At 50.3% G+C, this 14,329-nt stretch overlaps 6 protein-coding genes across 6 annotated transcripts; 3 read left to right on the top strand and 3 right to left on the bottom strand.

The window, feature by feature from the left end:
• Nucleotides 1-507: 507 nt before the first annotated feature.
• On the top strand, nucleotides 508-2,513 carry NCS54_00904900 (HET domain-containing protein; the record flags this gene model as incomplete). The annotated part of the gene is made up of 2 exons (XM_053154409.1): nucleotides 508-853; nucleotides 904-2,513. The coding sequence occupies 2 exons, from the start codon at nucleotides 508-510 to the stop codon at nucleotides 2,511-2,513; spliced, it is 1,956 nt and encodes a 651-aa protein (XP_053010384.1).
• Nucleotides 2,514-2,551: 38 nt separating this feature from the next.
• On the bottom strand, nucleotides 2,552-4,701 carry NCS54_00904800 (HET domain-containing protein; the record flags this gene model as incomplete). The annotated part of the gene is made up of 2 exons (XM_053154408.1): nucleotides 2,552-3,977; nucleotides 4,043-4,701. 2 exons carry the CDS (start codon nucleotides 4,699-4,701, stop codon nucleotides 2,552-2,554), a joined length of 2,085 nt encoding a protein of 694 aa, XP_053010383.1.
• Nucleotides 4,702-5,573: 872 nt separating this feature from the next.
• NCS54_00904700 (MFS domain-containing protein) lies at nucleotides 5,574-7,461 on the bottom strand (the record flags this gene model as incomplete). The annotated part of the gene is made up of 6 exons (XM_053154407.1): nucleotides 5,574-5,635; nucleotides 5,683-5,853; nucleotides 5,901-6,363; nucleotides 6,410-6,835; nucleotides 6,873-7,187; nucleotides 7,246-7,461. The coding sequence occupies 6 exons, from the start codon at nucleotides 7,459-7,461 to the stop codon at nucleotides 5,574-5,576; spliced, it is 1,653 nt and encodes a 550-aa protein (XP_053010382.1).
• A 799-nt stretch (nucleotides 7,462-8,260) lies between these two features.
• On the top strand, nucleotides 8,261-10,019 carry NCS54_00904600 (Zn(2)-C6 fungal-type domain-containing protein; the record flags this gene model as incomplete). The annotated part of the gene is made up of 5 exons (XM_053154406.1): nucleotides 8,261-8,288; nucleotides 8,341-8,518; nucleotides 8,581-8,694; nucleotides 8,743-9,014; nucleotides 9,058-10,019. The coding sequence occupies 5 exons, from the start codon at nucleotides 8,261-8,263 to the stop codon at nucleotides 10,017-10,019; spliced, it is 1,554 nt and encodes a 517-aa protein (XP_053010381.1).
• Nucleotides 10,020-10,578: 559 nt separating this feature from the next.
• Nucleotides 10,579-12,516, top strand: NCS54_00904500 (Hypothetical protein; the record flags this gene model as incomplete). The annotated part of the gene is made up of 1 exon (XM_053154405.1): nucleotides 10,579-12,516. The coding sequence occupies one exon, from the start codon at nucleotides 10,579-10,581 to the stop codon at nucleotides 12,514-12,516; it is 1,938 nt and encodes a 645-aa protein (XP_053010380.1).
• Nucleotides 12,517-12,731: 215 nt separating this feature from the next.
• On the bottom strand, nucleotides 12,732-13,259 carry NCS54_00904400 (MFS domain-containing protein; the record flags this gene model as incomplete). The annotated part of the gene is made up of 1 exon (XM_053154404.1): nucleotides 12,732-13,259. One exon carries the CDS (start codon nucleotides 13,257-13,259, stop codon nucleotides 12,732-12,734), a length of 528 nt encoding a protein of 175 aa, XP_053010379.1.
• Between the last annotated feature and the right edge of the window lie 1,070 nt (nucleotides 13,260-14,329).

Genomic DNA, 14,329 nt, shown 5'->3' with positions numbered 1-14,329 from the left:
AAGTATAAATAAGTGTATTCTATATACTCATTGTAGTTTGTCTAGACTGATCATTCTGATGTTTGGTCTAGGGTAGGACCGTCGTCTTTATCTTTCGGTCCTGGGACCGATAGGAACGAAGTTCGGTCCCTACGGTCCCTTGCTTAGTCAGGGTGTTCTGCCAGGCTTCACCGCCTGGCCCATGTCATGGCCGTGACAGCGATGCTCAAGATCATACAGCCGCGCAAGACCGCCATGAGGGTTTCTAAGATAAAACAAGCTAATCTAGAGCATATATTCCATCTAAACCTTCACTAGTCAAAAAATCAGATCAATACAGCTTCCCGTTGTTGGTTATTAATTAATTATCGCGATCGCATGACCTTAGTATTGTTGTGGAAACAGGTGGTCGGTTGTGGGGGGTGGTCGGTTGTGGGGGGTTGGACGTTAATAGCCCCACATGAGCCAACAGGTACAAGCAGCCAAATCTTTTCAGCTTCCGACTCAACCTCTTCACACCCAGTCAACATGGATAGCGCTACACTTGACACCCGATGCAAGAAATGCCAGGAGTTATCCAAGGCAGTCAACCAAGAGCCATTTGACCGTGCATTCTCTCATTACAATACCTTTAAGGAGTTGGAGGCCTCAGCTGCCGCTGGATGTCCGCTATGTCAGCTACTGCGTCGCGTCCTATTGTTCAGCGCTCGGGACATTGAGGAACTCCACCTCGGCACTCAGGTCGAGGTGACACCCCTGGGTTCCAAAAGTCCAAGACCTGAGAATTTGTGGGTCGTGATCGGGGACTCGGAGGATGGCAGTTTTGGGGGATTAATCTACCCACCAAAGTACAACAGCACTGAGCCTATCAGGCGTAAGTTTGAATATCTACCTATTAGAGCATATCATTGATTAAATGTATAGAGTTCAAGCCCCAAGATAGAGAAACAGACCTTGAACACCTTGTTCGAGAGCGCATCCAGCCTTGGATCAAAACATGTTGCCGAGACCATGCCTTGTGCAATCTTCCGCATGGTCAAACCAGTCCCAGCACGCACATGGAAAAGCCTCCGCTGCCCAATAGAGTCATTGACGTGGGGGTAAAAGGAGCTTCACCTCGACTCTATGTACCGAAACTCGAGCAAGGATCAACTGTCTTCTCCGATTATCTCATCCTCAGCTATCGCTGGGGCAAAGGAAACCTCACTGCCCGCACGACAAGACACAACTTTGATCAGAGACGAGCCAAGATAAACCTCCAAGAACTCTCCCAGACCATACTTGATGCCATTGACGTCACTCGAGCCATGGGTCAACGCTACCTCTTTGTCGATGCCATATGCATCATCCAGCACAACCAGGGAGAAGACGCCACTGACTGGCTCGCAGAAGCCCCATTAATGGGCAGATACTATCAGAACGCCCTGTGCACCATTGCCGCTACTGGGGCGTACGATAGTGACGATGGCTTCCTCACTGAGAGACCAGGCGAGCTCTATCACGTCTCACCCGTACTACTCGCGCGATACAATGATTCGGACCAGCCGGCCCAAGAAATTTACGCCGACCCTTCCAACCCTCTCTGGCAGGCCAATGTTACGAATACTCCTCTGTATGATCGGGGCTGGACTCTCCAAGAGCGCTCCTTGTCAAACAGAATAATTCATTTCGGTCGTGATGCAGTATTTTGGGAATGTGTCGAGTTGCAGGCGTCTGAATGTTTTCCTAAGGGCGTACCACAGAACAAGCCCGTTACATCTGACAATCGTTCTCACCAGCAACTTCTCCGCTCCGAAGACACTTCGAGAGAGCAAGCACTTGGAGAGTATTGGTTCCAGCTCGTAAGGGAGTACTCATCCATGGACTTTACCTACTTTGATGATAGGTTGGTCGCGATTCAAGGAGTCGCAGATAGGACTAAGCTGTTTTTCCCTGACACATACTTTTGCGGCCACTTTATGTCTCAGTTTATTTTCAGCCTGGCCTGGCATGGAACTGGAAGCATCTGTACTGAGCTTGAGAGAAGTAAGATGGGGCCATCCTGGTCCTGGGCGTCGTCAAAGATGAGTAGGGTCGGCTTTGCACATCTTGACAATCCTAGATTAAAGGGAGAAGCAAAGCTATTGAGTGTGCAAGACTCTCTTCGTTCACCTCCAGGATCTCTTCAACCAAAGAGAGAAGTTGTGCTGAGCACCCTTGTTCGATCCCTGCAGCTATTGCTCATGCGGGACGATGGTGAGGGCCTGAATATAGCCTCCGGTGTTGCAGTGGACGTTCAAGGACGTGAAATTAGTGCAAGAATCTTCTTTGACGATCCTGCCAGCATGCCACAAGATCTAGAGCCGACGTTTGAGATCGCCCAGGTTGTATACGAGATTCCCCGCACTGGTTATATCAGTCGCGGATGCTTAATCTTGTCACCAGCGACAGGTGAGGTGGGAAGGGAAGGCGTCTTCGAACGTATTGGGTGGTTGGAGCTTATGGAGCCCCTAGGACTGCCTACGTGGAAGAGAAAGAATATCACAATTGTCTAACTTGATGTCGGACAGTCCAACTTGTCTGATAGATAATACTACCGGATCCTAAACCTCGTCACGTTGACTTGACTCTTCCTACTCTTGGCCCTTGTCGCCAACTGCCCAAGACAAACCTCATCATGATGCAGATACGTCTCACCAATCAAGATCCAGTTACGGCCCCGCGGGCGAAGGACAATAGGAAAGGATCCTCCAAACAACACCACGATGCAATCTCCTGGTTTCAAGAACTTTGGCCCCAATCCCAGAATACCAGTCGCTGTCCGATAGACCTTCCTGTTGGCGCATAAACTGACAGCTTGGTACTGGTATCTCTCCATCGGGCTCACGTGAAACTCATCTATTGGCGGTGGTCCAAGATCGGGATAAGCATCACAGTCGACCTCTGGTCTTTCTCGAAGCCACCTGAGGATCGCCTGCGCTGCTAGCCTTCGTGACTGTTCCAAGCGGGACTGTCGAGTCTTGCCAGGCCGACTTGACGAGTTGATTAGTTGAGAACATGCCGACAGCATCCCTCCAGCACACAAAGTTTGGAGAAAGGCAACATCAGTTGCCATTTTGCTGAACTGGTATTGATCTACTTGCCCCGGCTCTCTTGGGAACAATGGGTGAGGGAACAGCTGGCTCCAAAGCGAGGCGGGGGAAAAGGTTCCGTCTGCCTCTTGCATGAATACGTCTGTTGCAGCGCATATTGTGTCGACCTGGAAACCATTCAGTTGAAGAATGTCAGGTTCTTTGATTGGGTTACTGAATGGACTTGAGGGATGGAAGGGATTGTCGTGAGTCTCGGCGATGTACATTTGGAGTTTGGTGGGCACGCCTGCGTCGGACAACTCCGAAATGAATTTGGAAACGATTCTGCATTGATCAAATCTTGGCACCCAACTGGGAAAGTCCAGAGCAGTTTCTGGGTCCTCGTGATGCTGGACATGTCCGAGGACGGTGAGAAGTCGTGGGGGTTTCCAGATGCAATAGCGGGTGAACTCTTGATAGACTTCTCGCATGCTCTTGTTGTAGTTTGGGATCAATGCAGGGTGTCGAGTTGGCTCTAGCGCTGGAGAGATCGAATTGATTCGACGTGAAATCCAGGAATAACCCTTGCGAGCAACATCAGCCAACCAGTTGCTTTCGGTGATGCTGTAGATCGGTTCCAAGCCCTCGTCCGTGATACCAAGAGTGGCGAAGATGCGGTCTCTGGGATCTGTTGCTCCAAAGTCCCTGATGGAAGTCAACACAACCAACATGGTCCCGATAGAGCCCTCAGGATGTGAGTATTTGAGCTGTTCGTAGAGAAGGGGCATTTCGTAAACTATTCGCCATAGTTGTAAAGGGGTCGGCTTAAGATCCAAGCCTCGATGATCAAGAACAAAGTAGAGCAGCGACAAAAGGTCTTTCATGTCGATCTCCAGATCTGCCAACTTGACGATGCTATAGCTTGAAGCCACCACCTCCTGTATACACCTAACGTTTGGGAGTATCAGCTAAGCACGTTTCTCAAGAATCGTTATCATTTGGTGGGAGCATACCAGACTCGGGTAAAGTACTCACACCCAAACAACTTTGATAGAGCTTCGGCCCCTTCTTGGTTGCTCTTGTAGACATTGGATAATAGTGAGAATGCATCGGATCTTCTGCCCTGCTCTGTCTGGGCTGGATCCCCAGCCGGAGCCCCTTCTCCGCCGCTTGGCAGGCCAAGATTCTCAATGAAATCAGCCCTCAAGCTGACCAGCTCTTTTGCAAAGGTGATGGCTGTCTCGGTCCAGTCCTGCTTTCCACCAAGCCAAACAATGACTCGGGAAGCGCGTTTGTAGACAAGTCGCATGTACTGAACCTGGCGGGCTCGTTCTGCAAGATCTGTTTGATCGATGCAGATAGCATCAACCAACAGCCTTCGACTCATACTGCTCAGCCGGAGATGTCTCAAAGCCTTGTCCAGATTCACAGTGATCTTGAGATGGCCATCATCGCAGAAGAGATGCTCAGATGATTTTGCTTTACCCCAGACGTAGGATAGTGCCTCGAATGGAAAGGGAGGATGATTCAGGTCAATGATTTGCAGTGTGCAGAATAGAGGAGCATCAATTTCGCCAGGAAACAAGGTTAAAATCCGAGTATAATAAGGTTTTGGGCCAAGCGCGAGAAGCGGTGGCAGTGGTTGATGAACGTGTGTCGGTTGGGCCTCCATTTTGTACGTGGAAGGGAAATGGTAGTAGGGGGACTCGAAGAGCAAGGGAGATTTTGGGAACAATGCAACTTCTTCTTTCTGCTCAAAAAGCAACAAGTGTCCGCTCTCGAGGAGCGGGGGTGGCTGCCTTGGTGGCTTCATCGGAACCAGTCAGGTTTGCAGGTGATATATGCCAAGACAGGCCTCGCTACTCAATGTTGACTCCCACCTCTGTCTCAGCAGTGCGTGTTTTTGTATTACGAGATCGTGTCACATGATGTTTCATTTAAATCGTCGTTGACGCCTCCTAAAACCTTCGGTCTTCTGGCTTAGTTATCCCATCGAGGGCCAGACTTCAACTATCACAAAGAACACATTAACAACACGTCATAGCATCATATCCTAATGCTAACACAGTGGCTTTTTTTAAAAAAAATTTCTTTCTGCTGTCTGCAGTAGAAGAATCTGGTTAAACCTTCACTAATTCTAATCACATCCTCTTGTTCTTGTCTCTGTTTGTTCGACATCAGTCTCGCATCTCGAATCTCATATGACGAGGCATCAAAGCATCTTGGTCGACAACCAGGCCCGCAAATGGGTGGTTGAAGGGTGCATCAACATACAAAGAAGCAAGTTTAAGTGGAAATAGGTCAGAAAGGATTCTTCACGAGTGAGAGTGGTTGATCTGGTAGACTGTACTAGGAAGGGTGGTAGCCACCCCGAGGCATTAATCACCACTACCATATCTCGGAGAACATAGAATGAAAGGCACTGGATCCTGATGACCCGCTGGAAATATCCATCGCACACAGGGCTGAATACTGATGTCGGGTAGTATAAGTATAGGCATCCCATAGCTCCGCATACCTCAAAGGACAATAGGGCCTCCTCATTTACTCAATCTGTTCATGCTCAACCTTTTCCTGAAACACGTAGTCACTGTGCTGAGCAAATTCTGAGAAGAGTCAGCAATGGTCTGTTGGGAGAGCAGTTAGAGCTTACGATCAACTTTGGTATACTTGAACTTCCTGGCGGGAACCTTGTTCTCGAACAAGATGTCAATTTCTCCAAAGGTGCGGTCCTTGGTCTCCGGAAGGCGGAACCAACACCATATGAAACAAAGAAGGTTGGTACCGGCATAGAAGAGACCGGTCTTGGCACCCCAGCCCCATCCTATGTCGTGTGAGTAAACTCCTTTACAACTTATTAAGCCCACTAACCTGAAGCCGAGATCATTCGTGGTGTAACAGCGTTGTTGAAGATCGCGGTAAGATTGTAGACAAATCTGCCAATGACGATTGTCTTGTAGCGGAGTCGTCCTGAGGGTGTTTCCGCGACAATGGGGTAGCAAACCGGGCCAATGGTGATCATGTTGCAAAGGGTCGAGACAACAAACAGCAGTCCAACAGCAAGGTAGGCATCCTTGCTATCAGACCACCCAAGACCGCCAATGGCCAGAAGACAGCAAAACATAAATGCCAGCCCACTCATATAGATGGTCGCTCTGCCGAGATGTGGGAAGAGTAGCCAGCAAATCATGCCGCCAATGATGTAGCATGCCGAAAGGGAGATGTTGAGGTTGAATGACTGGACTTCGGACCAGCCAGCGGCTTGGAGGAAAACGATGACGAAGCCGAGAATCGCGTTGCCGCAGAGAATCTGGGCTGCCCAAACGACGCAGTTCTAACTGGTTAGACTTGTCAGTTAACTTTGAGGGCACTGGACATACGATCTCGGTCCGGCGCAAGTTGGTTCCCTTGAAGCACTCCCAGAAAGACGCACCCTGCGTCTCTGCTTTTTCCAGCTCTGTTGTATGTCTGATGTAGGCCAAGCTCGCTTCAACAGCAGCCTCCTTATCCGCCGAAGCTGTAGCAAGTCTCATCAAGCTATGGCGAGCTTCATCGATATTGCCACGACGGACAGCATTCCAAGGCGATTCTGGGGCGAAGTACGCCACTAGAAACAATGGAACCGGCCAGATCCACTGAAGATAGAAAGGAAGTCTCCAAGCGAGATTGCTCTTGATGTCAGAAGTCGCTCGAACGACTCCAGACGACAGGAGGATACCGAATCCCCAGCACATACACACCCAAGCTGTAACGTAAGGTCGGAGAACGGTGGGAACGACTTCGCAGGCATAAGTTGTAGAAAGTGTCTGATAACGTTAGCAGGGTCCAAGCGAAATAGCAAACCACGAGGGAACTTGCCTGAAAGACACCCCAGGCAACGCCGCATAGAGCTTCGCCCAGAGCCAGAATAGACAGGGAGGGGGCAAAGGCAATGATGAAGATCATGCAAGTCAGATAAGCCATGAAGACCATCATAGTCAACCGAGCGCCGTATCGATCTTGAGAGTATGCGTTGATCAAGAGACCGGCCAGTTGGCCAACTTGGGCTGAGTTGGAGAGGCCTGATTGCCAAGCAGGAGTGATGACCTTTTTGCCTTCAACCTCGCTGTACTCTCCAAAGTGTTGCTGAAATTGGGTCTGTCCATAAAAGGAGCCGATCTAGAGATGTTAGCATACCCTAACTAGGGAGAAGGCAACAAGAGTATGGCAGACATACCATGACAAGGTCGTAGCCCTCCATGATCAAGCTGACGGACAAAAGGCATGCCCAAAACACAGCTTTCTTGTACTTCTTGAGGGCTTCCTTAACCGTCAGCTTCTTGTCAGCAGCATCTGCATCTTGGGCACGTTGGATAAGCTCGTGGATCTGAGGATCGTTCAAATCCAGACCGGCAAGTCCTTGCTCGGTCGGAATGACTTTGTCTTGAGCCATGCTGGAGTGCAGTCGGTTGCAGGTTGAGATATCGATGATGCTTGATGATGTTGATCAAAATGACCAGCTGTCGATCATCTATATATACTCGTCGCGACTGTAACCATCTTCCCCATGGGGATCAAAGGCTTGATTGAGTTGGTGGCATTAGCCGGGCCCAAGAGCTTGGAACGTTGAACGCGAGGTTGTGTGCCACCAAGGCACGTGCGGGGGAAAAGTAGAAGCGCTCCAATGCGAACGAGTGGCGTCTTGTTTATTTGGAGCTGTCAGTCGACTTTGGCGAGTGTTTGCTGCGAGAGGAAGCTGGCCCCTGAGGGTTGGAGAGTTGGGCGTTCTGACACCCATCACCCGTCTGAAAGCCGCTTCGATTGACGAGTCAGGGGGGTTTTAATCCGCCGTGGCTTTCATGGCTTGTCCGACTGACCACTCACAAGTCGTTCATCCCGCCTCATGTTGGCGCATGCACGGTCTTCGGGTAGACGGCTGGGTTCCGTGTAAGCGGCTGATCGCTGTACCCCAGATTGATTCACGCCTTTATCCGACAACAACGGTTGTCTATATGCGCACTTATCATGTTGATATTTTCTTCTTTATATCCAAATCATTGCTTCTGTTGAATGGAATACATCATGTTGGAAGCATACCATAGCAATCATAGCAGGCAAGATGTTGAATTCTCCAAGAGCTAGTCAATACGAGATGCCAAATCCGGGGTTGTCACCTGATGAGAACCCCGCTTTGAACTTCAGGAAGCGATCCGAGGTTAAACATCAAATCTGACGGAGCCACACCTTTCAAGATGCGCACAGTCTCGTCCTGTAGTGTCTGTCGGTAGGACATCTCCCTCGTAGCTGTAACCTATAAACTCATACATAACAGGTCAAGAAAGAAGCGGTGCATCCCCAGTGCTGTGGGGTCAGCTTGCCGATTGTGCACATCCAAGGGGCTTCAATGCAACGCACCAACAGCAGCTCGGGAGTCTCCGGATATCCCACGACCATTGGCACGCATTGCACCATCATCTCAAAGCAGTGCTTCTGCAAGTGAACGTGAAGATGTAATACAGATTGTCGACAGAGATGACGCATTGCGTGAAGAATTGATCGAGATTTACTTCAGGGTCATTCATTACAAGCAACATCTCCTATTTCACCACAGCTCTTTCGTGCGCGACCAAAAGCAATGCCTGGTGGCACGATATCTGCTATTTGCCGTCTTTGCCCTGGCATCTCGGTAGGTACAAACTAGAGCCAGTCAAAGACGAGCCTCTGACATGCAAAGGTTCTCCTCAAACCCTGCCCTCCATCATGTTACACCCTGGTCACGTGGGAAGCTTTTCCTGCGAGAAGCGATCAAGTCTTTCAATGAGCGCACGAAGCTCATATCTATTGAGGCTCTTCAAGGCTGCATTATTCTTGCGTTTGCCGCATTCGTCGAGGGTGACGTCGACCAAGATGCCCTACTTAACTGCCAGGCAGTACGGATGACTCAGGCTCTTCAACTCCCGATTGTGTTGAGTTCCGATAGACTGACGAGAGAGATCGAGACCAATTGTGCGTTCACTGCCCCTATCTATCGCTGCTGCTAACAAACTAGTATACTGGCAAGTCTGGATGATGGACTGCTGGACCTCGGTCAGATCTCAGCTACCACAACAACTACGCAACGACCCGACATTTCCGAGACCAATTCGGGAAGAGGTTTTCGATGGCCTTCCAGATTATAGCCTTACGGACGTTCAAATCGGCCCCGAGTCGCGCGCAACGAGCCTATGGACCTTGATCCTTCCTTTGACACAATGGCACGCACAAGCTGTCAAGTTGAACTACGACGTTGTTCACGAACCATCGTTGGAGTTTAGGATCAGAAACTTGGTCCGCGACCTTGCGAGAAAACTTGATCATTGGGTCCAGAGTTTGCCACCAACTCTAAGAAACACTTCGGAGAACTGGAGTAGCTACTCAGACCGTGGATATGGCCGACCATTTGCAGTCATGCACATCATCTACCACCACACGGGCCAGCTTCTGTTCTATCAGTTTCTCAACAAATGCATCGTGCCAGACGACAATGTCGCGGTGGATGAAGAAGCATTGGGGTATGCCGAGCTCTGCAAGGCGCATGCCACGGCATTGAGCAAGCTCTTTTGGGAACTCAACGTCGCCCCAGATCTAGACTGTTTGTGGTCGCCAGTCAACAGCCACCTTCTCGTTATCGCGTCAACCATTCACTTGCACACGATGCTTTTGGGAACTGGAAGACCAGAAGCAGCCGAGGCGAAGAAGCTCCTGGAGCAGAACTTTGTCGTGTTACAAGAGCTACAGAAGTACTGGCCCTCTACGGAACTTGCATTTTCGCGGCTTCAGTCATTTCACAATGCTTGCCAGATGAGCAGCATCTCAAAGACGTTCAACATGGATCAGTGGATGGTGAATTTCCTAAATAGATATGACATTTCCATTGAGGATCGAGAACTTGGTGTTGAGGTGAACGGCGGGTTGGGAGGGAGCAATACTACGGGGGATGAACTATGGGCAATTATGTTTAGCAATAATTAGGTCGATCAATCGAGCCTGGCCACCTCAGTTGTGCGTGCGGGGATCCCATGCTGATCATTCCGGAGCATTAAAGCCGACAAAGCCGACAGTTGAAAGATGACTACCTCCAAGCCGCCATTTGACTTTATGAAGGTCGCACTGAATGGCTGACTTAAACTATAGTTACCCCTCTACGTTGAACAGCTGATACTGTCTGAAAGTATGCGCTCCAATAAGCAAACGCTTCGTCGTGAGATGGTCGCTCCTCGACTGTGATGTGAACCATCTCCGCACTTTGACCCCAGACGCCGCCGACATGGGCCTTGATCCGCCAACAATGGCGGCGCTTTAGCGATTTCATTGGCTTATGGCCCGACAAGGCCGCCTGTAACAGCGATGGATGCGACGTCCCGTAGCATCATCCGCCTGCTTATCGGTTCCCCTCCGCTGTGGAGCGTCATCACCCGTTGTCTGGTATAATAAGGATCCAAATTATTGCCCTTGATGCTCAATGAACACTCACCAAGATCGTGGTCAATCTTCTCTTCCCATCTTCTGCCACTGTCAGTCCGTCGCCGCAATGCCCTTCCAAGAGTTTCCCCTAACCAGCGTGGACGTCACGTCCTCATTTTGGTCCCACGTCCAGGATTGCTCCAGGCTCAAAACAATCCCCGCCATCGTTGAAGCCCAAAAGACGTGGGATCACTGGACTTGTCTGACCTGGAATGAGGGCCACGACGTGAAGCCTCATCAATTCTGGGACAGCGACATTTACAAAATCATTGAGGCTGCCTGTTATTTCCTCATCAAGCATCCCGACGACAATATGAGAGCCGTGGTGGAGGACGCCGTGGAAATGATACGCGCCGCCCAGCATGAGGATGGCTACATCAATTCTTACTACACCGTGAGAGGCATCAAAGACCGCTGGACCAACCTGAGAGACAACCACGAGCTGTACTGCCTCGGCCACCTTCTCGAAGCGGTGGTTGCTTACGAGTCGCTCACAAGAAATGGACGACTGCTTGAAGTGGCCACGAAGGTCTGCAAGCACCTGGATTCTATCTTCGGCACCGAGCCCGGAAAGAAGCGCGGCTACCCAGGACACCAAGAGATCGAGATTGGCCTGCTCAGGCTATACGAGCTCACTAAGGACCCTCTTCCTCTCAAGCTTGCCACGTACTTCATCACTGAACGAGGTCGACGAGATGAGAAGGATGAGACCTACTTCGACAAGGAAGCCTTTGCACGAGGCGCAGATCCTTATGTCCACATGGGAACCGAGCACAAAGCTTGGTTCAGGGATCCACGAGATTATGCCTACCAACAAGCAGACGAGCCACTTGTTGATGCGACTCAAGTCAAAGGGCATTCTGTGCGCGCCATGTACTTTTACACCGCCGCTACCGACCTTGTGCGCCTGTCGACAGATGCAGATAATGCTAGCCGACTGAAGGCAGCTCTTGGTCGTCTATGGAGAGACATGGTCGATAAGAGGATGTACGTCACCGGCTCACTTGGATCAGTCCGTCAGTGGGAAGGATTTGGACCTGCCTATATCCTGCCCGACCTGGAGCATGAAGGATGTTACGCCGAGACTTGCGCCACCTTTGCACTCATCAACTGGTGTGCCCGCATGCTGCATCTTGACCTCGATGCTGAATACGCCGATGTCATGGAGGTTGCTCTCTACAACGGCTTTCTTGGAGCAGTGAATCAAGACGGAGACGCTTTCTATTACGAAAACGTGTTGCGTACCCGAAAGGGGGAGTTCAAGGAGAGGAGCAAGTGGTTTGGAGTGGCTTGCTGTCCTCCCAATGTCGCGAAGCTACTGGGCAACCTCGGCTCGTTGATCTATACTCAGGATGCCTCTACGGCTTTGGTGGCGATTCATCAGTACATCGACAGCGAGCTGAAGATCTCAGACAGCGGCGTTGTCATTAGACAAAAGACCGACATGCCTTGGGATGGCCAAGTCGTGTTATCCATCCAAGGGTCAGCCAACCTTGCTCTTCGAATCCCCAGCTGGGCAAAGGACTGGACATGCTCTGTAAAAGGCGAGGTGAAGAAAGGTTACCTCTATGTCTCGGCCGAAAACACCGACATTCGCCTCAACTTCCCGGTGGCCTTCCGCAAGACATATGCTCATCCCAATACTAACAAGGATGATATTTGTCTCATGAGAGGGCCGCTTGTGTATTGCATTGAGGATGTTGACAACGACAGTACCGATATTGACTATGTTGGGCTTGTGGATGGCCCCGTCAGTGACGGCAAGACTGTGCAGTTATCTGGCCTTGACCAGGTTGTAACAGGGCATGTCCAGGGAAAGCAGCTTATTGAGGTGCAGCCGAAGGGGCTATACAGTGGCCGACCTTGGGTGTATGAGAAAACTCCTCGGGACTTGGTAGCGATTCCCTTCTTTCTCCGGGCAAATCGTGGTGGAAACGGAGCGATGAGGGTATGGGCTCCTCGTCTTGAGGCTTCATCTAGAAACATCACGGGATCACATCTCTAAGAGCCACGGCTAGATATGAATGATATCATTGATAAGAGTTCACGAATAACCTTTTCCAATGTGACTCATGCATACATGTTTGGCTAGTGTAAATATTCATGGCATTATCGAAGCTTGGTCGTGATCTCCCAGAGTGATCCACGGATGCGATAAAAGAGTACGGAGAGTTCGAAATTCCTTTCTTCTCTACTTAAGCTAATATGATGGGGTCTTCCCTAATGGGAACCCCAATACTGAATCATACCCCTGCACAGCTTGATCACAGTTCCTTGCTCTGCCTTCGCCCCCTCAACACGTCCTCCCTGGTTTACTATGGCACCCCAACGGTAAACTCTCGCTTTAGCTAGCCCCCCAGAGGTCCTGGTGGAGAATGATCGAATGAGAAGGCCGTTGTCGTCAAACTTTGCCTGGTGAAACTTGCGGACAGGGCCACGGCTCTCGAACAACTGATCGATCTGATAGAAGCTAAGACCAGTGACATCCGGAATAAAGACAAAGCTCCAGATAACAAAAATGACAGAGAAACTTCCCCAGATCAAACCCATTCGAAGGCCCAGGTTTCCTGCATCAGGGTTGTACATGTATGGAACGGCATAAGACAAGGCGAATCCCGTCAAATGACTTCCAACATGAACAAATGCATTGTTCTTGACTCTCATTCGGCCTGAGGATACTTCAGAGGTGATTGCATAGCCCATGTTGGCGGGTCCAATGTCGTAGAAGCTATTCCACAGAAACACCATGGCCGTGGCCACTTTGCCAGCCACTCGAGGTTAACAAATGGGATGTACATGAAGCCGCCGATCAGGTTTGAATAGGCCATGCCCGTGGCACCGAATAGCCACAGTCGCCGGCGGCCCACGTTCTCGATCAGCATGTACGCGATAATGCTGGTTCCAATGGCAACAGAAGTACATCCATAGTTCATGGCTTGGGCGCTGGTGACACTCGCTAGTTCAAAGTAGTACGATTGGTAGCTGGGCTAGAAGTCTCTGCCCATGAGGAGAGGCTAGACGATATAGGCCCAAAGTTGCGCTTGATCCGATTTAGTTGCCGGTCTGGATACAGAAGTTGACAGCCATTAGCTTAAGTGCACATATGCCAGGGGGGGCAAGCGTTATTGACAGTCTTGGTGTCCCTGGAACTACCCACCCTAGACTTTTGTGACGATGATGCCAAGCTGATTTCTCCACACTGGACCGACCCCTGTAGACCCAAGCTCGATCCTTGCTTATTGGCTAAATAAAGGGCTAGTCACCCGCTAAAGAAGTGAGAATGGCGTCTCCACCAGTTCGGGCGAATTCGATGCGAGCGTCCGACAGTCTAGAGTGCTGACGTGAACATTGGGGAACATAGGGTCCCCACAGTTCTATTCCATTCATAACCAGTCGTGTGCCCCCAAAGTGAGCTTGGTCTTGCATGGCTAAGACTCCATCACCACCTACTACTTTGTTGAACTCCCTCACTGTCTCAACAAGGGTCGACCCGAGTTGATCTGAGCTTGATCAAAATGGATACGCGTTCAAATAAGCGACAGAGAAACAACAGCACAAACGGTCATGCCCACAGAACGACACCTTCGACAGCTCCTCAGGATCAAGACGAGAGCCCTGGCCAAATTCCATTAGCGAACAGGCCAGCGCCTGTGCCCGCTCATGAATCCCCAGAAAACTCAAATGAGGCCCCAGCTCTGGAGATGCGCTCTTGCGAGAATTGTAGACGTGGCAAACTTAAATGCTCAAGGTCATATCCATGTGCCAAGTGCCTTGACAAAGGGCTTGACTGCGTGTATGAACAAGACAAACGCAGAGGT

Source organism: Fusarium falciforme, chromosome 7, assembly GCF_026873545.1.
Source record: "Fusarium falciforme chromosome 7, complete sequence".
Taxonomy (NCBI): domain Eukaryota; kingdom Fungi; phylum Ascomycota; class Sordariomycetes; order Hypocreales; family Nectriaceae; genus Fusarium; species Fusarium falciforme.
Note: the sequence above shows the minus strand (reverse complement) of the source record. Positions and strands in the feature narration are given on the sequence as shown.